We start from the raw sequence: 27,319 nt of genomic DNA, 5'->3' as shown, positions 1-27,319 counted from the left end.
TTTATTTTACCACGTCCAAAGACGAATGCTTTGAAGAGGACTGTTGCTTATCGTGCTATCACACTTTGGAATAATTGCCCGCTGAACATACGTACGTGATTTGAATAGTAAAGTCTCTTTTAAGTACCACCTAAGGATGTGAGTAGGGAAATATTAAGCATGAATGTAATAACTTTTCTTAAAAATGTCTGATGTTTATAATTTTATAATGTTTTATTGCTTTTAGATTATTAAGTGAATCGTGATTATGTGTATCGTGTGTATTATGTTTTGTGTTGTCTTTCTATGTGGACCCCAGGAAGACTAGTTTGTCACTTTTGTGGCAGCTAATGGGGATCATTTTAAACAATAAACAATAGGGTCTGTGATTGTAGATCAGATCTTAAGGAATGAATGACTGGGTGTGGGAGAACGACGCCTCAGGTATGCGGCCTTTTAAAGTTTTAGGCGTATCTTATGTGTTTTAGCAAATGGTAATGTTGTATTTGTTTGTTTATTTCAGTGTTTGTGGTGCTGTTGAGTGTTGGGGTGTGTGGGTTGCTGCAGAGGAACGTTGTACCTCCTATTAACTTCCTCCTTTACTTCCAGGGCTTTTGCTGGTGCTTGTTCTTCTGCCCCTGGGAGTCGCCACCGGTGTCCTGTACAAACTCGCCCACCTCTTAATCGAATCGGCATTCAACTTCGCAATGCAGTTGACGACGACTAACACTCACGCACACTCACGCACGCACACACACACTCACGCACGCACATCGACACACACACAGTTGACGACGACTGGTGGAAATGCCCCCGACCTACTCAACGTGATCAGACCCTCTCACCAACTCCATCGAGGTAGAGTCGCTCACTTTGAAATCATCATGAAAGATGCACTAAAACGGAGTTTGTTTGTTTGTTTTTTATTTTTTATATATTTCTGCTCCCTTAGCTGGACAAATCTGTGATCTCTGATAACGCCACTGGTGATCCAGAAGCCAAAAACTTGAGCCTGATCAAAATATGGTGCAAAACAAAAGCCCCACAAGGTAGGAACGCAACAAGAACTGCATGACATGCATTAATTATGAGTTTGAACGGTGAACGAAACCCAGGAGCAGTAAAAGCATGTGATACAGCCGTGTTTACCTGCTTCTTTTCTGTTAGTGACTGATATTGTCTTTCTGCTGCGACCATAGTCGCTCTTTCATTAGATCACACATACCCGGTGTGTGTTGTTTCACAAAAAGTGGAATTAAGAGATTATTACTGCTGCATTGACTTCTTAGTTATTAGCACTTGTATTTAAAGCTGTTTTTGCTTTTTCTTTTCACAGTACTTGTGTGCTGGACGGAAGGAAACCAGTCCTGGGCCCAGATTAACGCTAGTTGGACGGAGACCATAGAGAAATGTGAGTACGCCTCCAGCAGTGAATACCTATGGCTAAAATTAAAGAATGCTCACTAATCAAATCACCCAATCCTCTGAAGCACACTGAAATAGGAGACACAACAATGTCCTTCATCCAGACCTCTGATTAGTTTTGTGCTTGGTTTTAAAAGTTCAAGATATTCGATTTTCAGGTTGATAAAATCAGAAACGTTTCTTAAGTTATACACCGCCGATAGTTTGTTTGCAAATCGCAACCGAAAGACTTTTTCCCCTTCAAAGTGCGGTTTTATCAGCTCCTCTTATCAGAGAAGGCTCAAGAGGCTATTTTTAGCTGTCACATAATGCTTAGCGCTGAGGGGACACTTTCATACCAATGATCTCTTTGACCATCCATTACAGGTAGCCACATCTTCGTTAATGCTAATTGCCAGACCTGGCAGTGGGCCCCATCCTGCTGGTTTTCTCTCTGCTGACCGTCTGCACTTGCCTCATCCTCATCATCAAGCTGCTGAAGGGACAGGCGGCAGTGATCATCAAGAAGATCTTCAACACAGGTCAGATAAAAAGAAAAGAACAGTGAATGTCCGCTTTTATGGCTTCTGCGAGATCCACCAGTCCAGATCCAGCAGTCCTGCCGTGTGACAGAAGCTCAGGCACAAATACTGCGTTCCTCAAACTCTTTGTTTGGCATGATGTCGTTATGCGTGCCGTCACTCTGCGCTCACCTCCGGTGTTTTTGTTTCGCTGCAGACTTCCCCCTCCCCTTTGGCTGGGCTTATGGCTACATTGCAGTTTTGGTGGGAGCAGGGATGACCTTCATCGTTCAGAGCAGCTCCGTCATCACCGTAACCATCAATCCTCTTGTTGGTAAGACAGAATTCATGTCGTGATTTGGTTGATTTCTTTAGATCTAATCCAACATGCCAGCATTATAAATCTGAATGTCTTCTTCTTTTCTAGATTGCACTCCTTCTTCAACATCATGGGTATTTTTCTGTGGTATCCGATCCCCTGCATGCGGGTGCCAATCAGGCTGGCCAGAGGGTTGGGGAACCGAACAGCCAGATATCGCTGGTTTGCCGTTGTCTACCCTATTTTGTGGTTCTTGATTTTGCCCCCGAGTGTATTCGGCCTGTCGGTGGCTGGCTGGAAGGTCCTGGTTGGCGTTGGCGTGCCTTTTATATTGGATGTATTTATACTTTTATAGCGTTGGATGTATTTATAATTGTTGTCAATATCATGCAGTCGCAGTGCCCCCGCTTCCTGCCCAAGTTAATGCAAACCTGGGACTATTTTCCCCGGCACCTCCGTTCCATGGCACCCTGGGATGACAAATTATATTGTTTATAGTTGAGGGGCGGGGGTCGCGAAAGTTTTTTTTTTTTTTTTTTTCCCTGGAGGGGGCGTAACAGAAAATAATTGAGAAGCACTGCCGTGGAGCAAGAGGCGCTGGAGAGGCCAGCCTGCTCTTCGGCGGTCAGCAGCTGCAGGCTCAGCCCTTTACGCGTTGGTGAAGTGTGGTGATCAGGCGGATGTGCGTTGCTTTGCGGTGCGGCGCTCACCTTATGCAGGGCTTCGGGCGGCGGCTGAGACGCCTTGAGCAGCTCCGCCACTTTGCCGGACGACAGTTTGTATATTTGGATATTGTATATTTATTAACAAGAAAGAAAGATCAACCACCAACACAACACCACTCCCCCCCCCCCCCCCCCCCCATAGATAAATAGTAATTGTATTGTGAGTTTGTGCTTTTATTTTGTTAGCGGCCTTGTAACAGGAAGTAAAGCAACGGTAATACGCTTGAGGGAGAGAAGACGCTAAGAGGAGCGACAGAGAACGGCAGGGGAGACGGACTTCGCATAAAGAAATGATTAAATGTTTTTCACATCGGTTAATTGAGGAACAAGGTAACTAATTGTATCTGTGTGCTGGAATATGTGATCTCATTTCAGTTCTGTTTATTGTAAATGACGTGTATGCAAATGTAGTTCTATTTTGCGACTGTTTTGTGCACTTTACGTTTACTTCCTGTTTCCGGTTTACGACTGTTTTAAAAAGTGAATCTGGCGGGAGCTCTCTCTCTCGAATGACGTTTTTTTCTATGAATGCACGTGATGTTCCCGTAGATACGAAGAGAGCAATAATAAAGTGATTACGGACGAAAAGCCTTTCTTTATTGCTGTGCAAACATGGGAGAAGAGAACCAAATCGCAACAATGTGTAATAATTGTATTTTAGGTATTTCATGTTTATTAAATTGTGTTTCTGATGTTAATGAATGTGTTTCTAATGTTTACTTCACTAATGTTTTACTGTGAATGCTTTTTAATTGGACCATTGTGTCTGCAATAAAGATTTGATTGATTGATTTTAAGTTATGAACGGTAGCGGTTGAAAGATGGTAATTGTATTGTGTGTTGTAATTCTTTGTTTTCATAGCTCTTACGTTGGTTAATGGACAGAAAGCCAAAATAAATCATTCAACCATCACTTCTGGCCTTTCAAAATCAACTGGATGCTACTCGACCAATGCGTCTGCATTAATGAACGCGCCACTGCCACCTACTGTAGTGGATGTGCAATTACACTTTTAGTCGAGTGCACCAGCGAAAGAAAAGCATGCTCCTCGGAGGGTTATATCTCTACTCAGTCTGGTTCTACTTCCAAGCAGGTCTGTATTGACTGGAGGTTTGCATGACTGAACTGCTTCAGTGACTTCTCTCGGTGACATAACTCAAAGTAATATATCCCAAAATTGGAGAGACTTGGCCTCTTGAATAGAAGTATGGAAACATTCTTCTCAGGTGGTCTTGTTGTGGATGTCTTGTGACGTAACCCACCATCATACTCACGGTCCAAGTGCGACAATGGAAGGTTGTCTACTCTAAGGGGACATAGTATGACCGTGCTTTTGTCCTTTCAAGCAAGAAAAAAATAAGACATTCTCTTCTCACACTGACAGAGTGGGAAGCAACAAACCCACTCAGTGCGCCGTGAACCGGCTGCAACGACAGTGGGAGGCTTGTTTGACTGTTCTGTCCGTGCAGACGCTGCAGATTGGTGTTCGCGTTCTGCTCTGCGGTGACCTTTGCTCTTGCCTGGGCGCTGATCTGCGTCATTAAGAGAAAGCTGCAGTAGAAAAGTATTCACAGTAATCGTTCTATTCAGCCAACGGGCGTTACTGCCTGAACTTCCATTGAATGGAGACAAGGACTTCGTTCAGACCGTGCTTTCATTGTGGGCCTGGTTTGCCTTTACCCCCCCCCCCTCCTCTCCCAATGTTCTGTTTGTACACAATGAAGGCGTAATGCACTAAGTTTGTATTACCTCTGCGACGCCTGCGGAGGTTGTAACAGCGCCAAAGCAGGCGTCTGTGCGACCGACTCCTGGAAACTTCAACATACGGCAGTAACGGATTGTGAAATGTGCAGGTTGTTCTGCCCTCAGCAGTGGCAAGATACATTTCCCATTGGAGACACTGATAGTATTGATGACTAATTGGATAGATGTGACCAGCTGACAGCTCATTTGGTAGCCCCCCCATAGACAGCAAGAGATTGAGACTGTGAATGGGTGAATGCCAGGCTTTGTAAAGCGCTATGGGCACCATGGAGGTGTAGAAAGCGCTATATAAATGGAGTCGTTTTACCGTTTAATAATGTATGGGTAGAGGTGTGACTGGCAGAATGTTATGAACAAAATCTATGGCCTTAGTGTGTAAAGTAACTGTCAGGACGGGTGATGGTGCGGACCCAAGAGCACGGCAACAGGAGAAAGTCCAAGAATCGTAATTTATTCTGTACAACAGATCAGAAACCAGATAAACGGCCAACGGGCCTGAGCCGAGCAGGTGAGGACCAGAAAAGTAGCAAAATAAAATGTTTGTGTGAAGCATTTGACATGCCGGCATGTCTGGAGACTGGTGGCTTGCGGTGTGGCGGAAGTGATGCTGCCAAACATGACCTCATCGTGGATCGATCGTGGGACCGTGTGAATCATTTAGGTTCTTACCGCTGTCCAACAGGGCAACTCGGGGATATTGTTCCCTTCATGGCTGGGACTTGTCATTCAATCGCCACATCTCAGTCATGGAAAGCGTGATGAGTTTTAATCCCGAGACTGCAGATGATTATGCCCTCATTTGGATTAGCATTCCTGATTAATACCCACGAGTCCAGTCTGACAGGAGTATCTGTGCGTCTGGGAGGGAGCCGCCCGGAGAGAGTCGTTTCACTCAATGAGTTGTTGTGGCACTGCGCTGATCTTTTGCCAGCTGCATGCCTCCCTCCGACTCGCACCATGCAGCTCAATTTCAACCATCCTGACAAGCTCTCATTGAGCGCCCTATTTTTAAGGGATGATTTGGTTTATATTTAACCTCTGTTCACACGATCACACGACTGTCTAAGCAGATGTTGGCGCTGGCGACACATTTCAAATCCATATCTCGTCTGTCTGGCGTCCGTCTCGCTTCACTCTCCCTGCACATTTTCAGTGCCTCTCTCTCTTTCATCTCTCTGTTCCAAGGACTCGATAATAAATTCTGCTACGCTGGTTTCTATTTTTGGCGTTGCAGGGCCGTGTTCCTCCCTGTGAGGCCTCCAGTTGTGATTCACATGCGTGGCCTGAATATTCAGAGAATCTCCACCGTCTGATTATTCAGGTGTGTTTTGTTCTTTTTTATGGGTCTGCCTGACTGCAGTGTGTGTGTGTGTGTGTGTGTGCGTGTGTGTGCGTCACTCATCCTTTCACGCTCTGCCCCAGAGAGAATTTTCATTTGTCACTGACTCAGTCAGAGTTCAGGGATTTGGCCGCTGGAGAAATCAAATCCAAATCCTTCATGGCAAAGAAAAAAATGTCAGGGTAGTCGAGGTCAGCGGCGTGGAAGCAGCGGTTCTATTTTGGGTGCGTGGCTTTGTTTGTGTCTATATGTGTGTTTCACCCACTTGACCTTTCATTTAGTTCCTTTTTGCTAAAGATTATAGTGAAGGCTTAGGCTAGGCTCAGTTTTTCTATTATGATAGCTGTTCCTGCCCCTCACACCCACTCTCTCTCTCTCTCTCTCTCGCTCTCTGTCTCTCTCTCTCCATTCCATTCCATTTGGATGCCAGGTATTATCCTGGCAGTGATGGCTCGATGGCTCTGGGAGGAACGTTGGCCCTGAAGCAAGACCTCCAAAGGAAGTCAGAGGAAGAAACTACAGTGATACCTTTTTCCAGTTTCACCAGCATGTTCATAACTTAGTGTTACATCATTTATAACATCCCTTGGATTCCGCGAGTGTTTAATAAAATATAAAGTAACTAGCAACTTGATTAAAGCCTGGTGTTATTGTTTATTTATTAATTTATGTTGCTTGACGCAACAAGTAAACAAATAAACATTTACATTATTGAATTAAATGAACGAGTTCAGCCATCCTTGTTGTATCTGTGAATTATTATTGTACAACTCTCATCACTGAAAAAAAAAAACGTTTAAAGAATGAAAGTCCATTCATTGAGTGACGGTTGCTGTTTACCGTTGCTACATTTATCTAGCTAACCCATTGTAACCTGCTGGTCACATTTATACATGTTAAGCTTTGTTTTCTATATACTGGATGTGTTGTGAATTTAAGAATAGAATATCTGCAGTAGTTTTCCACGGTGCATCATTTAGCTCCTCTCCTCAGGTGTTCTTTATTGGAACAAGTCCAAGATTCAACCAACTGCACCTACACAGAAAGCATAATCAGGTCCAGAACCCTAAACCAGAGGCACCGCTGTGTCCTTTACGCCACATTGCTGATACAATATCATTTTCACTGCTCATATCCAGGGACAAGACAAAGAGACAAGAGTTAGTGAATAAAATAAATGAGGTCAGCCTAAAAAAAAAAAAGAACGAGTGATGGGAGGAAAGTAGACATCAGTCGATGGGGCAGGGAAGAAAGACTCCTTTTTCAAATTTCAATTGAAGTGGCTTGCGTTGTGCAGGGAATGAGAAATTACAAGCGGACGCCGTCGGTTTGAGGACACAAAGAGCAAATTATTGGGGATAAATGCTGTAATTTCAGAGAAGATTGAGGATGTTCGCTTGGCAAAGGGATCGAAAGGAGGACTGGAAGGAGTGCAGATTTTGTTTGAAGGGGGCATGGAGCCAGCACAGCCCACGCCGCTTTGCACAGTCCCGTCCTGCATCTATGAACACTCTGCACCTTTCACCATACATCTGGCCTGAATGGGGGTTCTCCTTAGCAATGTGAAAGCAATAATTGGTCACATTAGTTATAGGTTCCAAACCATCCAGCAGGGTGAAGGAGCAAACCCATCGCACAAGTTTGCATCTATACATATTTGATATTTGTTTATTTATTATTATTTATTTGTGCATGCAAGGAGTATGTGCATGATTATGATCGGCTTTCACCAAGCCTGTTAATTGCTCAAACTATAAACATTTGTTTTTGCACGTGCCTTTTTTTCTTTTTCTTCCAAGGATTAATATTCATCTGGGTATCAGTAGGCAGGGCGGAGACAGCGTGCGCTCCATGCTTGATTGATTCCGAGTATTGGGTGTCGAGGGCGAAGGAGTCCTTTGCCTTCTCACTGCGATTATCACATTTCCTTTGATGTGATGATGTCAGGTTTCAAGTCACAGCTTCACATGTCTTTCAGTGCTGGATTTAGGTCCATCATTGAAATCCTATCCTACCTTGCTTCTTTGTCCCCGTCTCACCTCATCCACCTTCTTCAGTTTGGCATGGAGCCGGAGTTCTTTTTTTTTTTTTCACAAATAGCAACCCTGCAGCCTGGATTACTTATAGCCTGTTATTTTTAGGAGGGGGGCTCAATTGTTTTGTGACCAATAAGGATATAGTTAGTGCGTTTATCAGGTGTGATGGCATCCGGGGTTGCCCAGTCTCTCACCAGTGAACCCGTAAATAACTGAACAGATAAGTTTAGCCTTTGGCCAAACAGCGCATTCCTGGCTCCTGGCCAGAAGAGAGCATGTCTTGGTTTACGTAGATACGTTTGTGTGAGGAGTGAACGTTCCTCTGTGCGATTTTTGCATGTGGTTTGCTCTGTTTCTGCCTGTCTGCATGTGTGATCCTCATCGCTTCTAAATCCGTCCCCGTAAATCCAGACTCAAGCTGGCTCATTCAGATTATTTGTCTCGTCCTAAATCTATATAAGTCTCTTAAACTCAAGAAGGTCAGCTGTACGGAAATGTAAAAAAAAATAATGACAGTCTTCTCGGCATGCACGAGATATCTTAAGTTGTTTGCACGATTATTTGTTGGAGGTAAATCTGTGCTTGTGTGTGGTTGTCTGGAGGGTGGGAGGTTTGCCCTTCACATGCCACACTAATGCCATCATACTTTGCATTTGATTTCTATCTAAATCCTCTTACGCTTCCATACTAGCGTTCTCCTCTAAGGGCACGTGACACACTTCAAACACCCTTCCTTCCTGCACCTTCCAGCACTCACAAGCACCAATCATCCCATGTAAGGAAGCTCTTTCTACGGTCACACAAGCAGATCACATTTCTAGGACACCGATACGCTGTAAAGCCGTGTGCCACAACCTTGGCCCAATGGAACGTCGGCCATCTCGGTGACACCAATAACGTACCTGCTCTCTCTGGCCTGTTTACCCGCTGCTTTTGTCAATAGATGAGAAATAATTTGCTCAGTGAGCCCTCTGATCTCTGTAAGTGTGTTAACCATGGAGAGGATGCAGAGACATTAGTGGCATTTAACAAGGTGAAATATTGCAGCTTGATGTTTAGCACGTGTAGTCACATTTACAGGGGAAAAAGAAATGCATGCTGCTGTTTATTGGCTTCTTCATATCCTTTCCAGAGCAACAATTAAAGCAGCAATTACGGCGCTGTTGTATGTGAATGAACTCAAGACAGAAGGTTTGCAATTTGCACGCTTGTTTTTGTTGTGACCTTGACGATGTGTGTCTCTATACAGTAGGAACCCATTTGTTTTTTATGGGGATTCACATTGATTTTAATGGCAACGCTTTTGCAGATTCGGATTGTTAAATCGGGCTCATTTGTGTGACGCGGTTTTCTTGTTGTCACGGAAGAAACTAAAACTGAAGGTCCTTTGAGCACCCGAGACCCTGACTGTGTCAGGAGTCGTGATGAAGAAAGAAAAGACCACACACAAGCGGACTTTGAAATCCCTTTGGGGAAACGCTTCTTTGAACTTGCTGCACACGTTATAACCTTTTGTCAAGACTGGAAATGTTCTAATTTTGAGGCGTTCCTCTAACTGCGCTTCTATTGTGGGGAGACGAGGGGCTGGATTCCAACATCCTGTTGGCTGCAAACCCTGCATCTCTGTTTACAACTTGCACAATGTTCATTAGCACTAAGTTAGCACTGTGAAACGCCGCTGCTTACTGCCCAATATTGTACTTAGCCAATTTCTTTTCAGGATAATTCCATTAGTATGTGTCCTCAAATGTAGAAGAGATCCACAGTTCTTGTTGCCGTATCACTCCGGTCTATGGCAGGTTACCCTGATTCTGATGACATGAACAACAGTCATTGATTTAGGACTCTCTCTGAGATTGCTTGTATTACTTTAGAGGACAATACAGACATTGACATAGCTGCATGTTTATGCTGCAAGATGTGGTCACTTTTAGCCCAGGTCAGCAGGCTGTGAGTAAAATAATGAATACTGCCTCCTGGTGACACAAATAGAAACTCATATCGACAATAAAATTAATAAAATGAAGTAAATAAAAGTCGCCCTGCTGTGATCAAGCAGTCCTTATGTTATGCATGTTTGTCACAACCTAGTTTCCTCTTGTGTTCCAAGAGGCAGGATTAGAGAGATTAGTGAAGGGCTTTCTGACTCTGCTTCCTGCACAACAAGACCTTGTCCAACTGCAATGTACAGTAAAATATACAGTCTCACACATGCAAAGAAATACATGATGATAAACAAGCAATGATATGCTGTCGAACATTTTGTATATGTTGGTAATACTATACAGTTCTTCACCTCTCATCTGTGTGGAGTTTTCCAACCAGCACACTTATTTTGCCTGCTATGATAATCTATGCTAATCTTTTTTGTTTATTGTATTAATGTAGTAACACATATTTTCTATATGGCAAAAGTGCCTTCTGCATATGTGACATTAATATAAAAGTTCCTTTATTTTGCCCTTCATGCAAAACCTGTTGAAACTTTCATGCCAGGTTTTCTGTGTAGTTGTTTGTAACAGAAATGTATAACTCCATCGTGACATGTAATAACAATTTGAATTTATTATCCAACATGTTTCACCATATGCAATCAATTAGTAACTCATATAGAATTTGCAGCTGCACAATGAGGTCTGCTCTTTCGCCTGTAAAATTCACATCAAAGCTATGTGGGAGGTGTTAATAAAGCCGTGCTGATCGCTCCTTTCTTTCCCATTCTGTCCATGAATTCAAACTTTCTGCAAAAATAGTTTTTTTTAAATTTAATTTCCTCATTCTCTTTTTTAATCATCTTAAACACTTGACAATTTTTTTCCTCCACTTTGACTGCTGTGTATTTCATTATTTCTAACCACTGAGTATTTTATTTGTTTCAAGTTCCATTCTTCCTTCCCTTACAAATGACTTTCCATGAAGAACTAATGCTGCTTGTTCTGTTGGGTTGTTTAAACCCTCACATCTCGGAGAGAACAGTTCTTGTTGTTTTTGTTTTCATTCTTCCTTCCTCACCCTCTCTCTCCATTTCCCCAGACCCCTCCCATCACTCTTTGTTTGCGTCCTCCTTTCCCTTGGAAAAAGGTTACCACCCAACAACCTGCTATAGATGCTTCTGATTGGCAGGCAGCGACAACAACCTTCTCCGGGTGGCTCTGATTGGAGGATGGCTTTTGATGGGGGCGGTCCGAGTATCAGGCTCGAGCGATCTTTTTAAAGTCGCGAGCTCGCGCTCTGTTGTCACTGAGCACAACCAGGCTGCAGTGAGGGCGCAGCGGGTTCCGCTACAGCAGCATTTCTACGAAAATCATTGTTTTTCGGGCACTTTCGTGATATCTTTTTCAACAACTGCCATACTAAGAGACAAAAGGAATTCGACAGCCTCCAAATGTTGGCTTTTAATTCCACTACACTTCAATTTTCTCCTTCCAATTCCTTGATTTTGGACCAGCAGCACGGAGGAAGTAGATCGTCGTCATCACAGCAGCAGCTTCTGAAAACACTGGTTGGATTATCTTTATTTTATTTATTTCTATCTGCATCCCAAATGAGAGATAAGGCTACTGTGGATCTGCAGTGCTGAGTCCTTGCCGGGTAGAAACCCCACCGCATCGTGTGTGTGTGCGTACGTGTGCGTGCGTGCGTGCGTGAGGAGGCTAATGCCCGTGGTCGTGCGGTCCGCACCAGTGGAGGATGGGTCCGGCTGCGGAGGATCAGGCGCAGAAGGCCATGGATGCAGAGCAGCAGCAGCAGCAGCAGCGCTACACGGAGAGGGGGGTGATGCTTGAGCCCTTCGTGCACCAGGTGGGGGGGCACAGCTGCGTCCTGCGCCTGGGGGAGCGGACCATCTGCAAGCCGCTCATCCCCCGCGAGCATCAGTTCTACAAGACGCTGCCGTCTGCCATGAGGACGTTCACCCCCCAGTACAGAGGTAACGCGCGCTCTCGTCCTGTTCTTGTGTTACGCGCATCTCTGTTGTTTGTGTCACGCGAGGATTCGTTTTTGCAGGCTGGGTGCACATTTTTTTTTTAGATTTTTATGAAATCGAACTTCTTGTACCTTTTCGATGTACCAACGTACCAAATTGCGCCACAAGAGGGCGCTGTTGCCGAGGCCATCCGCCGGTGACGTCCTGTTTGGACGAGGCCGCGTTTATACAGGTGAATCGGGTTTGACATCGTTTCTTTTCCTGCCACGAGGGGGCAGCACGTCAAGACAGTCTGGTCTATAAATCCAAGGAGCAGATGGAAAGAGACTAAGGTCACGTGACTCAGTGCAGCTACGCAGCTTTTATACCTTTCCCAGCTGCGAATGTTCTCTCGTTCTCCATCCATCTTTATGTTCCTCCTCCAGCCTCATTATTGAGGACGAGCTTGCTGCTATTATTTTGGGTTATTTGTCTTTCCTGCCTGCAGATTAGCATCGCATCTATTTTGATGCTCGCGTCCGGCGACGCTTTGCAGTTCGGGTGTGTTACGTAGCTGAACAGTCCGGATGTTACTCACCATGTTTGAGTTTGAGTTTGAGTTTATTTAAACAGGGACAATACATATTCATGAACGTTTACACGTAAATATGTAAGATTGTAGCCAATGGCTAATTTCCATCTTTAGTCCCTTTTACATCAACAACATAAAACAACAGAATCAATAAAACAACAGTTATAACAAATAGAACAGTTATACTAAATAGTACAAAATAATGAGGATGATCGAATTGTACCCCAACAATTAGCCAACGGTAAAAAAAAATATAAGTTTAGGCATGGTTGTGGCTACAATGTTGCTCTTCCAATAACCATGCTTTAAATTGTTTGGAATGTTGGTGTGAAATATTTTTTTTTGACAATAAACATGGCTGACTTTATGTTGCTTGTCTTCTGTCATTTGTGTTTGGGCTGTTATTTTCTCTTCAAATGCCTTTTAGCATGAAAGCTACTTAAAAGCATGAATTATTTTGCATCTATTGATTAAGACCAACATGTAATGCAAATAGATAATGATTTATTTTTTATTCTCTCTTTCCCCAGGGCTGCTTTGAATGCTCTTGAGTTTCTTGTCTGTCACAGTTTGGTTGAGGTATTATTGGAGCAGATAGACGTGCAGAAATCTGACAGAAGATTCTTAGATCTTGAGATTTGCTTTCATGCTTTGATTCCATATCAATGCCACGAGGAGAACGCTAAACCGATGTCTGCCTCTGTGCTCGTCCTCAGGTGTGGTGTCTGTGAGCTTCGAGGAGGACGAAGAAGGGAACGTATGCCTCTTCGCTTACCCCCTCCAGAATGACCCCGCAGCAGATCTGGAGAACAAGGACCCCTCAGCTGACTGCGAGCCCAAAAGCGAGATGCTCAAGTGGGGGAAACAGATGGAGAGCGAAAACTATGTCAAAGATGGACGAAGCCGCCAAGACACGGACAAGAGGTGAGGTGACGGAAGCTGTCCCAGTGTGTCCTCAACGGACTTGTATAAATGGGCGATGCGTTCACTGACACGCGCATGCAATCTAACTCCAAACCGTTTCTGGGTGCTGCCGTTCCAATGGCTGCCTCGTTTTATAACCGACGAGGCTCTCCCTCTGTCCTCCAGCATTCACACGCTGCAGGAGGACGTGGAGCTGGAGTGGCTGAGGCAGACCGAGGTCCTCTACTACAGACTGGACCGCAGCCACAGCAGCGCCGTCCCACAACTCAAGTACAACCCCTGGAGCCTCAAGTGTCAGCAGCAGCACCTGCAGAAGATGAAGGAGAACGCCAAGCACCGTAACCAGTATAGTATCCTTTTTACTGGCTGAGGACCGCTCTGGGATTGTTTTTAGGCCTTTTCTGCAAAACATTTGGGATCACGGTGCAACAGAGTGAATGTCGGGTGAAGCGGAACCAGGAAGAAGAGTAAAAAGTGAACAAATACAAGTGCGAGAACACGCAGGTTCACGTTTATGCCGTTCTTCTAGGCATAGAAGTAGCGCTGCAATTTCAAAATAACGTGTCCAGTTGCAGTTTAAAGTTTTGAAAGCCAATCATGGAGGAGATTATATCTAAACTTAAACATTCCTCAAAGCTGGACTACCCGATCAAGACGGGATTTAATCAATAAAGGAAGCCCAACGCCGGAGCTGCTTCAAACATCATGTGATAACTTAAGATGGCCAACGCGCTCATTCTAAACTGATGGAAATGCAAATGAGCTGTTCTATTTGATTCATAAATGTGTAACTCTGACACTAATGCCAGTGACTGCCATTGGATTAGCCATGGATTAGCAAATTATCATGTTCTATTTTATTCATCTTTTATTGTGCGTCCCAGTGATTTCGGAATCGGGGTTGTAAATGAGAACCAGTTACGAGCGGAGCCGGCCAGAAGCTCGTGGAGTTTTCGATCAGACCTCCTTAACTCAGCTTTTGCAGAATTCATCTTACTGGAGAACCTGACGTGGCGACACATGATGCCGTGCGTGCTGGACCTGAAGATGGGCACGCAGCAGCACGGAGACGACGCCACGGAGGAGAAGAAGGCCGTGAAAATCCGCAAGTGTCAGCAGAGTACGGCGTCGTCGATAGGCGTCTGCCTGTCCGGCATGCAGGCGAGTGGAGGTCTCGTCTGAGATTGACGTGACTCCTCAGCACGTTTTACGTCCTTGTATCGTGGCTTTACTTTTAATAAGATGACTTCCGGGAATATAACTGAAAAGAAACAGTTAAAAATTACATTTGGTAAACATTTGATGCACAGCGAAAGCGATTTTTAAGCCGTGCTTTCCTGCAGAGTAACAGATATTTTATTCCCGTTCTCCCTCTCCCCTCAGGTGTACCGCTCCGACGCGGGCCAGCTGATGTTCATGAGTAAGTTCCACGGCCGCAGGCTGTCCCTGCCGGACTTCAAGGAGGCCTTGTTCCAGTTCTTTCACAGCGGGCGCCGCCTGCGGCGTGAACTCCTGTCCCCGGTCCTGTGCAGACTCAGAGACATGCAAGCCGCGCTGGAAGCCTGCGAGTCCTACCGCTTCTACTCCAGCTCTCTGCTCATCATCTACGACGGAGCGTCCCAACAGAAACACGCGCGCCAGCGCACCGAGGACGGCCTCAGCGAGGAAGAGGACGACGACGACGACGAAGAGGCAGAGGCTGAGCCAGAAATGGAGGAAGAGGAGGAGGAAGCGAGGGAAGTAGCAGGCACGCTCGGTTTCCCCCACAGCGCCGCCGCATCGAGTGACGGCAGCAGCTGCGGCGGGGACGCAGATGTCGGCCGGGCTCGCCGGGCCCTCTCGGACCCCCGCAGCCCCGCGGTGGACGTGAGGATGATTGACTTTGCCCACACCACATGCAGACATTTCCAGGGGGACAAAGTGGTGTATGAGGGGCTGGACAGCGGCTACCTCTTCGGTCTCCAGAACCTGATCGGCATCATCTCGGAGCTGGAGAGCCGCAGCACAGACTGAAGCCTGGAGGTCAGTCTGTGACCTTGGTGTAGCACGTTGGTGCTTCTTCATGTTCCTGCTGTGTGTTTCCATCGGGATCTGAAACCTTTGGAGGATCCGCCCCGCCCCATCGCTGCAGTGATTTAGCCGTTAGCCTCCGTCTGTTTAAACCACAGAAATAGGTTAGGCAGCGGCAGATAACAGCTGTCTGATTCCAAAGGAAGTACTTTGCACACATAAGCCTGCACTGAAACATTCTGTTGAGCGAGTAGCGCGTTCGAATTGAGACAGGGCTACTTGACGGGGGGGGGCAGAGTCGATTGGGACGAGAGGTGTCCGTTCTTCTCTTCTGCCATCCTCCTTTTCCTTTTCACTTGAGGCGACTATATTCATAAGACCATCAGAGACAGATTATATATATGTTTTACAAACACAGGATATGGTGTTATCACCCAAAGTGCACTGGACTCTGCATGGCAGGGGCATCCTCATCCCTACGATATGTTTCATAAATGTTGAACTGAACTACATTCCATGTTAATGTTACAATAATGATACGTCCACCTCGTGTCTCTGTGCTGTCCACTGGTCTGTCGGGGCTGATTAAAGACTTGGGTTTGTGCTAACGTCTGTTGCCTTCCACCACATTTGATGTTTTGATGCTCAAGAGGAGGATGTCAGGAGCTCGGCGCCGCCTCAGCCCGTCCCGGCCATCGCCAACCGGCCTGAGGCGGACGGGCTGCGTGAGGTGAGGACCGGCTAATGTCAACAGAGATCATGGCCGTTACCGTCCCAGCACGTGTCTCTGGAATGGCCCGTCCTGCTGGAGCAGACGTCTCTCTGACACGTGAATTTCAAATCAATCAGAAATATAGAGCACGCCGTGTTATGTTCAGGGCTAAGCTAACTCGAAAAGCACTCGGTAGAGCGCAAACCTCCGCCAAGGCACATAAAAAATAAATACCCCGGTCATAAATTCCTGGATCCACACGGTGATCTGGATCATCGCCAAAAGGTTCAAGATTGTTCTGTCATATCGTTCCAACAGGATTATGTTCCCACACCCAGATTTCATAGATCTCTGTGCTTTATACTTCATAATATATGTATACTAAATATATGTAATTCTTAAATTCAGAGGGATACAAAGACTGATAGGTGAGCCTCCATCATCACAACGGGGGAATCTGGGGGGGGTGGTAGCTGATTACTATATTAAATGTTACACCACATGCATGGTGGGCCGTAGTGCATGCGCATCACAATAAACGTGTGTTCGTGTGCATCCTCATACTGGAGCAGTTGCGTAACAGCGGTTCAAATCACCATGGCAACAGCAGCCTTTGCAAGATATTAAATGGTGTCATCACTTTTCAGTCATCACTGTCACAGCTCAAGAGCAGGGTGCTATAAAGCCTTCTCTATTCATGAACGCACCAATAGCTCGACAAATCTCTCCTGGATAATTCAGGTTCGCATTTTGCTTCCTCCGAACAACACACCATGTGTCTCCAGCTTTTACAATCTTGGCTTGATTAAAAGACATTTTAATTGAGTAGAATATAATTGTTAGAAAGCAGGTTTATCCTCCATTTCTGCACACACACCCATTATGATTTTACAAAGTTATTATTAAAAACCTAAGTTCTGCTTGCATTGGCAGATTGAACCACCACCAGTGTTCTTCCATGACAAAAATGTTGGAACTCACAAAGTCAGGCGTTTGAAGCACGAAGCAGCTTTATGCCACCAGCTACAACCGATAGACTGCTTGCAGGACGATGACGACGCTGCACATTGGAGAAAAGGCGAAATCCCGCCAAGAAATTAGCGTTGCATAACAATTGCAGTGACGCTTTCCACCAATGACGGGCCTCGGGGGGGGGGGGGGGGGGGCTGAGGCCAATGGCGTACCCGCAACATGCCGGCTCAGCCTGTCAGACACATTAACACCGACCGCTTAATTAATATAATGAACCTTCAAAAGCAAAGAATAACAAATACTAAACACGATTGACTCAAGATCACCCGCGACCGTCAATAGGAGGAAGACTCTGTCCTTGAAGTGATCAGCGGGGGGATTATCCAGCTCCCATCCTGCTGCCAGGCCTTGATTGGATTAGTCGGGATTACGGTATTTTGGGATAAGGGTTGAAAAATAGATGAATCAATAGAATAAATGAAGCCCTCCTCAAACCATTAGGCTATGTCTTCCCAGCAATGACAGTCGACCGCCTTGGCAAGGTTTCAGTGAAACGCAGGCTTCCGTCAGAGGGATTCAAATATCTACTGCATGGAATTATGATGCAGTTCTACATCCTAAAAGGCTCCGTCTCGTTCCCCTACAACTCGTGGATCCACTTTGGGTATCGGGTTTGTGTTTTTCATATGTGGTGGTAACGCTCATTCCCGTCTGTCAAACAGCCCTAATGCTGATGGGCAGGAGTCTGAACTGATTAACATTTTTAGGTATTAATTTTAATACCCAAAAATGCAAAAAAGAAACCCTGCCTGCATAGGTAGCCTAAAGCTCCCTGTTAATAAACTACTGGCGGCTTTAATACCGTTAAATGAGGCTGTGAAAGGCAGCAAGTGGAACAGCCCCGTGTGGCATTTGCTTGCCGTCACCTTTGTGTTAGCTCATATCTCGGTCGTCATTATGCAACCACTTGAACAAACAGTCTTTCAACTAAGAGCAGATGGGAAGGCTGCAAGCCACGCTCCATCGCCTGTCTGTGTACATCGCTGTAATGTTGAGTAATAGATGAGGACAGAGAGTTTAAAGTTAGCGGAAAGCTCCTTCCATTGTCACGCTATTGTTTGATTAGAATGAGAGTGTGCCATCAAGCATATCCAATCATAGGTCCCGATCCACGGTTGGATTTCATCCCAGGTTCTTCCTGCTGTGAGGCAAAAGTGATACCCGCTGCACCACCACACTGCCCATGTCACAATCTCCAGCGGAGAGGTTTAAGGGATGAAATCTTCTAATTGCACACTTGGAGTTATCCTCTCTGCACCCCGTTTACAACATTTTATTTTGTATCTGTATCCACAATCACATCCGCACACATTCCATGATTTATTTATGTCCACAGAGGAATGGGCAGTACCGGAGTACACAAAACAAAACATAGGGCCGTTTACAGGGGTACATTTAACAAAACGTATAGGCTTCCAAATATTAAAGCTAGTAGTCTCCATCTTTAACTCTAAACTTCCACTCAGACACAGTTATTCCACCTCTTCAACACCTCCAGAGGCAAATGTCAGTCTTGTGGAACATTTGAAGGATTCAGAGGTGACTTCAAATAAAGAGAGTTGTCTGACACAACAAGAAATCCAAGCATTTTTTTTTTAAAGAAAGAAACCTGTCCTTCTACACAAATAAATATCATCACTGGTGCAACACTGAGCTCTTGTGGTGACATGGGCTTGCTGGCCATGTTGAATTCATGTTAATAGAATCCACGAGTTCTAAGCTTTTTTTTTTTTTTTTACAAATAATAAACAAGCAAAGTGCATGTGTATCACATGGTTTTTATTTCGTGGCTGGTTTGCAGAAGTACAAATGTTGAGATCTCTACAACACAAGAACTAAAATATCCTACGTTAAAAAATATTAGCAAAATATGCTCGCTGAGATAATGTTGTAACTGTTAACTTGAATTTATGAAATAATAAATTGTTAATTTACAATGCAACAATATGCAGGTCTGCGGCCCACAGACTGTGGGATCAATAAAGTTTCACTATTTTGTTCCAGAGGGAGGAAATGTGTCGTCTGCCGTCAGACAAACTGCTAATACTAAATGAGTGCGCCCTCTAGTGGATGGGAGAATACTGCAGGATTTAACATTTTGCTTGCACGTGGGTTTTATAATGTATTATAATTATTATAATCATTTTAAATAGTTTCGCTATACGCGTTAATGTGCAGCTTACGGTCTCTAGTACGACCACGGATTTTATTACCGGAGTAGACCGGAGGACGGGTTCGTGCGTGTCTCGTAAAAGTGACGTGGGTAGCGGCTTCTCTGTTGACGTGTCTCTACGGTTCTTTCTTTTCTTACGGAGAGGCTGGATGGAGCCACACCGACTCCAGTGAGCACTCGAACCGATACCAGTAGCACAAGAGTCGGCCTAAGGACACGATGGGAAGTATGTGGCATTATTCTATTCTCTATGCGTGTTGAGGCTGCTGAACAATACTGTTTAAGTATAATTCCGGAACAAAAATAGACGCGTCCGTCAGCAAGCTAGTTGGCAATGTTCGGTTGTAGCTAGCTTATAACAGGAGCTAATCGTTCATTTAACTTTGTCTTCGAAGTAAAAATGTATATGTTAAATAAAAATAACTTTTAACGTAAATAGACTTTTGTCGCGTACAGTAGCAAATGCGCATATTCTTATGTTCCCTTTGACTAGTCCATTGGCAGGACGCTAGTTAGCGGTATGCTAATTGTAGTGGCTAGCGGTTAACGCTAGCTACGTGGAATTAGAGGAAATGTCTTGCAAATGAAGATTAAAAGTGGCTTCCGCCCGCTTTCTGTGTGAAAACGATTTTCCGTTTCACCAAAGTGACGAATTGAGCGTGTTGATAAATAAATGACTTAAAATCAGTTTCAGTGATTTGATACTGCATCGAAGGGTATAGAAGTGTCAACACGAATTGTTCTCGCTGTTATAATGTGACCACAGGTAGCTCTTTAGCTTGTGGTTGGTGATGACGTAACATCCGTGCGACTGATGAGAGTTGAAACGTCTTCAACCAAACTTTAAAAAAAAAGTCCAGTTGATTAATCATTTGTGCTATTGTTGAGCAATACGAAATAAAGACGCTAACTTTTATTGCAGTGTATTTAAACACAAGTGTAGTTTTGTGTTTTAACCTACTCCTCTGTACTTGCAGTTAAGTTTTTGGAGGTCATCAAGCCGTTCTGTGCAGTCTTGCCAGAAATTCAGAAACCAGAAAGAAAGGTATATTTATATTTTGCACTGATTATTGCAAATTAAGTCACGCTATTTTTCTACACTATTCCAATGGGTGATCTCCTTTATTTTATTTTTTTTACTCCTCACAGATTCAGTTCAGAGAAAAGGTACTATGGACTGCAATCACATTATTCATCTTTCTGGTGTGCTGCCAGGTTGGTATATGCTGATTAATACATTTAAATGACATCCAGCATACTCTGCAATTAAGAGTTTATGACACCGTTTTATAGCTTTTATTATTCTTTCTTTCGAACTCAGATTCCTCTCTTTGGCATCATGTCGTCCGATTCAGCGGATCCCTTCTACTGGATGAGAGTAATCCTTGCTTCCAACAGAGGTGCTTGAAATGTTCTTGTACAGCAGGCTTAATCACGGTGTTGTTATCAGGCCGGACATAATCTCATTAGCGCATAGAATGATGCAAAGGTCAACACCCGCAGGCTTTTATGTAATGTATTTACTGACATTTACATTGACATATGTCGTTTTTAAATTGTAACTGCAGGTACTCTGATGGAGCTGGGGATCTCACCCATTGTCACCTCAGGCCTTATCATGCAGCTGCTGGCTGGTGCCAAGATCATTGAGGTGGGGGACACCCCAAAAGACAGAGCCCTCTTCAACGGAGCCCAGAAATGTAGGTCACTCTATTTCGCTATTTTAAGAACTTCTCACAAGCCCTTTGAAGAAAGTTTCCAGAATTTACTTGGCAGGCACAAATGTTTCTTTCAAAATGTTCATCAGTGGTTGTTGTCTCTGTAAAATTGCAACTTGTAATATTTTGTTGTTGTTTTTTGCAGTGTTTGGGATGATCATCACCATTGGACAGTCCATTGTATACGTAATGACTGGCATGTATGGGGATCCCTCAGAGATGGGTGCAGGGATATGTTTGCTCATTATCATTCAGGTGAAGATAAACTCGTCGCAGCTTCCTTGTCTATGACGGGGAATTTTCTTGATTTTATTTGGTAAAATGTGTATACAGTAGTCCCTCATTTTCCGCGGGGGTTACGTTCCAAAAACAACCCGCAATAAGTGAAATCCGCAATGTAGTGATCTTTATTTTTTTTCAATTATTATGCATGTACATAAATGTTTTAAGGCTGTAAAACCCCTCACCACACACTTTATACACGTTTAACAGGCAGGCATTAACCTAAATATATTGTTTCAGTATTATAGAATGAAACCAAAGATCAAAACCTTTTCAGAACGAAACATTTGTTTGAGAAATAAAAATATATAGTACGTACAGTAAACGTTTTCCTGTTAATAATGTTAAGGCGTGCAGGTCGAGGAAAGAGCCGCTTGGAGTGCAGAAGAACAAATATTCTACTCGTGCTGTCTTTAGCCTCTCATGGGCTTCTTTATTGGATAGCTTAGCACAGCGGAACGGCAGCGGCTACATGTATAAACAGGAAGAAACGATACTCAAAAGGGACGTGACGTTTATGCTCCTACAAAATAAAAGCCTCTTTTTACACAGAGAATAAGAGCGCTATAAAACAAACGCTTAACAAATAAATATGTTAGCTTTTAGAAATAACGAATTTAATTTTAATGATCAACCTACGAGGTTGAACACATAAGAAGTTATTAATAGCGACTCGCGCGTATTTCACAGTTCCTCCGACCGCGCCCCTTCGTCTTGCGCCGTTTCAAGGCGCGTTCAAGTGCAAAAAAAAAATCTGAAATTGCATTAAAAAACTCCGCGGAGTCGCGGAAAATGAACCGCATTATATCGAGGGACTACTGTATATATATTATGTCATATTTTAAATATAAGACACGTTCGTTCCTTTATCTCCGTACGTTACTTTTTGAACAGCTGGATGCTTGCATGAATACGCTCAACACAAATGTCTATCTCTGTCTGTTTCCTCAGCTGTTTGTTGCTGGTATGATTGTCCTGCTGCTGGATGAGCTGCTTCAGAAGGGATATGGTCTGGGCTCGGGCATCTCTCTGTTCATTGCAACCAACATCTGTGAGACAATCGTCTGGAAGGCCTTCAGCCCCACCACCGTCAACACTGGCAGAGGTATGCGTACTTGGAATGAACACATTTCTATGTCGTCTTCTATATTATAACGGCGTACGTTGCTTCTCCAGGTACTGAGTTTGAGGGAGCCGTCATTGCTCTCTTTCATCTCTTGGCAACTCGCACCGATAAGGTGCGTGCCCTGAGGGAGGCCTTCTACAGACAAAACCTGCCTAACCTCATGAACCTCATTGCCACAGTCTTTGTGTTTGCGGTGGTCATATACTTCCAGGTGAGCTGGAAACATCTAATGCTCTCATTGCATTAAAGGAATTTGGACTTGAAGTTTTGAAGCGAACTTTAACTGATGCACTTTATTTCCTCTCCAGGGCTTTAGGGTGGACCTGCCCATCAAATCGGCACGCTACCGGGGTCAGTACAACACCTACCCCATCAAACTGTTCTACACCTCCAATATTCCCATCATCCTGCAGTCTGCCCTGGTCTCCAACCTGTACGTCATTTCTCAGATGCTTTCAACACGTTTCAGTGGCAACTTCCTTGTTAACCTTCTGGGAACCTGGTCTGTAAGTATATGACGTGTACTTGTACTCCAGCGCACCTAGTCACAGGCATTGTGACACGTTTATAGACCAGGACATTGTATTAAAGACTCATATTTAACAACAAAACCGTATTGTTCTAGGACGCAACGAGTGGCGGACCAGCTCGGGCTTACCCGGTGGGCGGTCTTTGCTACTTTCTGTCTCCTCCAGAATCATTCGGTTCTGTTCTGGATGACCCTGTTCATGCCGTTATCTATATTATCTTCATGCTGGGCTCCTGTGCCTTTTTCTCTAAAACCTGGATTGAGGTCTCGGGGTCCTCTGCTAAAGATGTAAGTTCCTAATTTGCATTTTCATTCGCAAGTTACACAAGTCGGAGTCAGGAGAAACTCATTTGTATATTTCCCTTTGTGTCTCAGGTGGCAAAACAGCTGAAGGAGCAGCAGATGGTAATGAGGGGACACCGAGAAACCTCTATGGTGCATGAGCTCAACAGGTAAACAGGTTGTTACTTACAACATATGGAATGTTCAACAGCTATGTATAAATACATCCTTTACCATTTGCAGGTACATTCCTACAGCTGCTGCCTTCGGTGGCCTCTGCATAGGAGGGCTATCTGTCATGGCTGACTTCTTGGGTGCCATTGGCTCGGGTACTGGAATCCTCTTGGCGGTGACCATCATCTACCAGTACTTTGAAATCTTTGTAAAGGAGCAGAGCGAAATGGGCAGCATGGGAGCTCTGCTCTTCTAGAAAGCAGCAACCATCAAACACACAGAATCCACCCCCCCCCCCCCCCCCCCCCAGTTATTTCCTGCCACCTTTATTCTGCCATACGTCTTTAGCATGGTAATGCTGAGAAAACGGTTTTGGATGCACGTAGTATTGTGTTCCTTTTGACACCTATTATTATTATTATTGCCCATCCAGCTGCAGGCTGCCTAAGTCCGCAATGACTGTCTTATCAACTGTAGGGTGCCTGAAAGCACGGAAGTGCGAGCTGCCGTCTTTGACTTACCGCAGGCATTGGTCGTTGCAGCAAATTCAAGGAACACAAAGACTGACAACATGTTAGTGCTAATTTCAAGCTGAAAGCATGATGCCTAAACATTTGGGAGGAGTTGAAAGAATGAAAGAAAGCCATATCAATGTTCATCACAGGCAGCTTATCTTATATGACAAAGCTGTTGGTGGTTTTTATTGAGTCTTGTTTTTGTGGGCTGTTTATTTTCACATTGGTCTTATGTATGGCACAGTGTTCATCCTCCCTAGGTTCCAGGAGGAGACTGTTGTTATGCCCTTTTATTCCAAGACTGAATTGCTGCACAATACTGCCGAGATGGTCGGGATGAGGGTGGGTTTGATAGGGATGAAATGGGGTTTCATTTTGGTTTTTACTTTATACAACATAAATAAATACAGAATTTTTTTTCCAAAAAGACTTCTGGTTCTGATTTCTATTGTCCTGGCATGGTTGCATGATGGCAGACGGCTACAGAACAGTATTAGCAGGTTGACTGTTTCAAGGAAAACACATTACAGCAACTAGACGGTTGAAAACGATCACAGATCAACAAGTTCGGACCTAGTTTTCCGTTTAGAAAGGCAGTTGAGACAACTTGGCGACACATCCTGTATAATGTGAGCTATTATTTCCACTTGAGGTCACGATCTTGGTTTGCAAGATAAATTTGTTTCATATTGTTTAGGTGAAAAGTATTAAAGACTCATATTTAACAACAAAATCGTATTGTTCTAGAACACAACGAGAGTGGGACTAATCTGTTTTTCTGAGATTATTGTAACATATTTATGGTAATCATCACAGGATCCACAATGAAATGGTTAAAAACGCTATTAGAGGTCAGTAAAATCTTGATTTGAAAACTTGGAAATGCCAAACACCAAAAGGTATAAAGCAGAACTTTGATAAGTATTAAATTGGATAACCATTAAGAAATTATAAAATGAATGCAACATACGGACATCAGTAAAGCAGACATTAATTTCTGTTGGGAATTTTGCAAACTAAAACAATTCCCACGTATTACGTGTTGTGTAAAACGTATTCTACATGTTACGTTTATTTGAATAGTTTGAGGTCACAAGGACAAAGAAAGAATAGAAGAAAAAAATATAACTGGTAAATATAAGACAATGTATGCTAAAATAGAAATACAAAAATATTTCAACATGTATTTGTACATGCATGAGAGAGATTGTTTTTGACTGGTTCTGTGTGCAACGTGTAAAACGGGAAAAGCAAAAAACAAACAAACGCGTGACGTCATTATCACGCGCCAGCGAGTCGACGCACCAGAGAGGGTGTCACAGGGCTGTTGAACGCCGGGTAGCCTGTCAAATGAAATGCTCTCGCTTGCTAAGTGAGATTTATTTCAACACTGGTCAACTTCTTCGTAGAGAACGAGGCTCCAAGGACGAAAACGCGGGCAGACATGTCGTACTGCAGGCAGGAAGGTGATCGTTCATTGATCTTTACGTCGCGGCAGGTCAATGTCATTGAGTGAATCGCCATGCTAAGCTAACTTTCGGAGAAGCAGCGATCCCTTGCGCGTTGGGAAGATTCCTGGCCATGTGCGACGAAAACTACCGAAATGAGATTTAGTATCTTCTAGCATTACGTCCATTTCGTTCGTTCCTGATAGCCACTATGTTCCTTTACACATTTAAATCGAAACTTGATGCTTTAAAACCGCTAACCTTAAGAAATGACAAGGCGTTCTCATTGAGGGTATTTCGTCAACCATGTTTTTATTGTTTTCGTTAGGTAAAGATCGGATCATCTTTGTGACCAAGGAGGACCATGAGACGCCCAGTAACGCTGAGCTCATTGCAGAGGACCCTGATGATCCATATGAGGAACAGGGTCCGTATCTGAACCAGACATGGCTTTTCTCTTGGGACGTTCTCTATTTAACGACCTTCCGTTTCACTTCCTGCTCCTTTAGGTCTGATCCTGCCAAACGGGGACATTAACTGGAACTGCCCTTGTCTGGGCGGCATGGCCAGCGGGCCGTGCGGCTCGCAGTTCAAGGAGGCCTTTTCCTGTTTCCACTATAGCGGAGAGGAGGTGAAGGGCTCCGATTGTATCGACAGCTTCCGTGACATGCAGGAGTGCATGCAGCGATACCCTGAGCTCTATCCTCAGGAAGCGGATCAAGAGAGCTCTTCTGAACCAGAATCCAGCTCTGATTCTGCTTTACCAGAAACTGACTCTACCTCGACCAGTTCGACTCCCGAGTCTGGCGCCTCGACTGACAGTACATCAGACAGTCAAGCTGCCAGCTAAGCTTGTCTGAGTGGACGCACTAGCCAGCAGAAATGACCTTGATCTTATCTGTTTTCTGTTTTCATTCTCTTTTGAAAGCCCAAATAGGGGTTTCCCTCATTGGTGATGACTTTTCACTTGCACACAAATTATGACTTGTTTGCTAAATGCTCAAAAAAACTCTTTTGCATATTTAATGACAACTGACCAAGCTATCTGCTGCAGGGATGTTAGCAGAAAGACTCATTTTATATGCAATAGGAGTTTAATTTAATGTACGTTTCCATGCGGAGAGATCTGTCTGTTAGGATTTACTGTGTGTTTCTGTCCTGTTAATATCAGCGCGTCAGGAATAAAACTTAGCACTTAGTTATTTACACCCTGAATCAGTGAACTCTTTGTACAGAATGACGGAGCGGAAGCAGCCTCTGTTCAATAAACACAGCACTGACGGTACCCATGTTTTTATTGTTCACCAAAATCCTATGGAAACTCCAGGGTCTTCATTTTGACCCCATCAGAATCATCCCACTTTTGTTGTGCATTAACCCAAAATGATGATGAAATGTTAGATTCTACATGCTTTGACTAAAAGAGGGCAAGTCAAAATCAGCGACTTTAAATTAAAGCAGAAGATTAGCCTGGTGTCAAATCATAAGTAGAAGTTGGACCTTGCATATGCTCTGATTTGTTAGGACCAATGATCGATCTCACATGTGAGACCCACGGAAATGTACACGACAGCACATTTGGATTGGTCCTGTGAATTTACATATATATCCAGGGCACCGACATTCACTCCGACTTTATCACAGAGAGTAAATTTGCAGTTTTCATTTTAAAGTATTTAGATTTCTGAGATCTTGATGAATTTTTTGTGCCATTTTGTAATTGAATGCAAAACAGAACTGATGATCATCTGGAATGGAAAAAGTCCCTTTGGTGGTTAAGCTCCACTGTAAAGTAGTTTCACCCTGGACC

General features: G+C 44.1%; 4 protein-coding genes across 6 annotated transcripts in view; all 4 read left to right on the top strand.

The window, feature by feature from the left end:
* The first annotated feature begins 389 nt into the window (after positions 1 to 389).
* Positions 390 to 2,721, top strand: LOC137898149 (sodium-dependent phosphate transport protein 2B-like). The gene is given in 7 exon segments (XM_068742146.1): positions 390 to 423; positions 1,316 to 1,390; positions 1,771 to 1,791; positions 1,794 to 1,925; positions 2,122 to 2,238; positions 2,241 to 2,569; positions 2,572 to 2,721. Coding segments are annotated over 7 exon segments (858 nt in total).
* Positions 2,722 to 11,674: 8,953 nt separating this feature from the next.
* LOC137898582 (inositol hexakisphosphate kinase 2-like) lies at positions 11,675 to 15,521 on the top strand. The gene is made up of 5 exons (XM_068742627.1): positions 11,675 to 12,016; positions 13,301 to 13,508; positions 13,674 to 13,858; positions 14,494 to 14,669; positions 14,892 to 15,521. Exons 1-5 carry the CDS (start codon positions 11,779 to 11,781, stop codon positions 15,519 to 15,521), a joined length of 1,437 nt encoding a protein of 478 aa, XP_068598728.1. The 5' UTR covers positions 11,675 to 11,778.
* Positions 15,522 to 19,574: 4,053 nt separating this feature from the next.
* LOC137898191 (protein transport protein Sec61 subunit alpha) lies at positions 19,575 to 24,490 on the top strand. 3 transcript variants are annotated; one of them, XR_011105594.1, is made up of 12 exons: positions 19,575 to 19,661; positions 20,413 to 20,480; positions 20,585 to 20,650; positions 20,757 to 20,835; positions 21,004 to 21,135; positions 21,299 to 21,408; positions 22,387 to 22,540; positions 22,612 to 22,772; positions 22,870 to 23,067; positions 23,257 to 23,378; positions 23,466 to 23,542; positions 23,616 to 23,753. XR_011105594.1 is itself a non-coding variant. In XM_068742199.1 (12 exons), exons 1-12 carry the CDS (start codon positions 19,655 to 19,657, stop codon positions 23,800 to 23,802), a joined length of 1,431 nt encoding a protein of 476 aa, XP_068598300.1. In that variant the 5' UTR covers positions 19,575 to 19,654; the 3' UTR covers positions 23,803 to 24,490. The 3 variants fall into 3 exon arrangements, 2 of the variants coding, with proteins under 2 accessions (XP_068598300.1, XP_068598301.1); XM_068742199.1 differs by having other exon boundaries at positions 23,187 to 23,378; positions 23,616 to 24,490; XM_068742200.1 differs by lacking the exon at positions 19,575 to 19,661 and having other exon boundaries at positions 20,396 to 20,480; positions 23,187 to 23,378; positions 23,616 to 24,490.
* Positions 24,491 to 25,374: 884 nt separating this feature from the next.
* Positions 25,375 to 27,319, top strand: part of LOC137898147 (dynein axonemal heavy chain 1-like) — a 37,528-nt gene continuing 35,583 nt past the window's right edge. Inside the window, 3 exon segments of the mRNA XM_068742145.1 lie at positions 25,375 to 25,527; positions 25,838 to 25,936; positions 26,019 to 26,342. Of these exon segments, the coding sequence (XP_068598246.1) occupies positions 25,506 to 25,527; positions 25,838 to 25,936; positions 26,019 to 26,342 (445 nt within the window). The 5' untranslated portion in view covers positions 25,375 to 25,505.

This window comes from Brachionichthys hirsutus, chromosome 8 (genome assembly GCF_040956055.1).
Source record: "Brachionichthys hirsutus isolate HB-005 chromosome 8, CSIRO-AGI_Bhir_v1, whole genome shotgun sequence".
NCBI lineage: Eukaryota > Metazoa > Chordata > Actinopteri > Lophiiformes > Brachionichthyidae > Brachionichthys > Brachionichthys hirsutus.
Note: the sequence above shows the minus strand (reverse complement) of the source record. Positions and strands in the feature narration are given on the sequence as shown.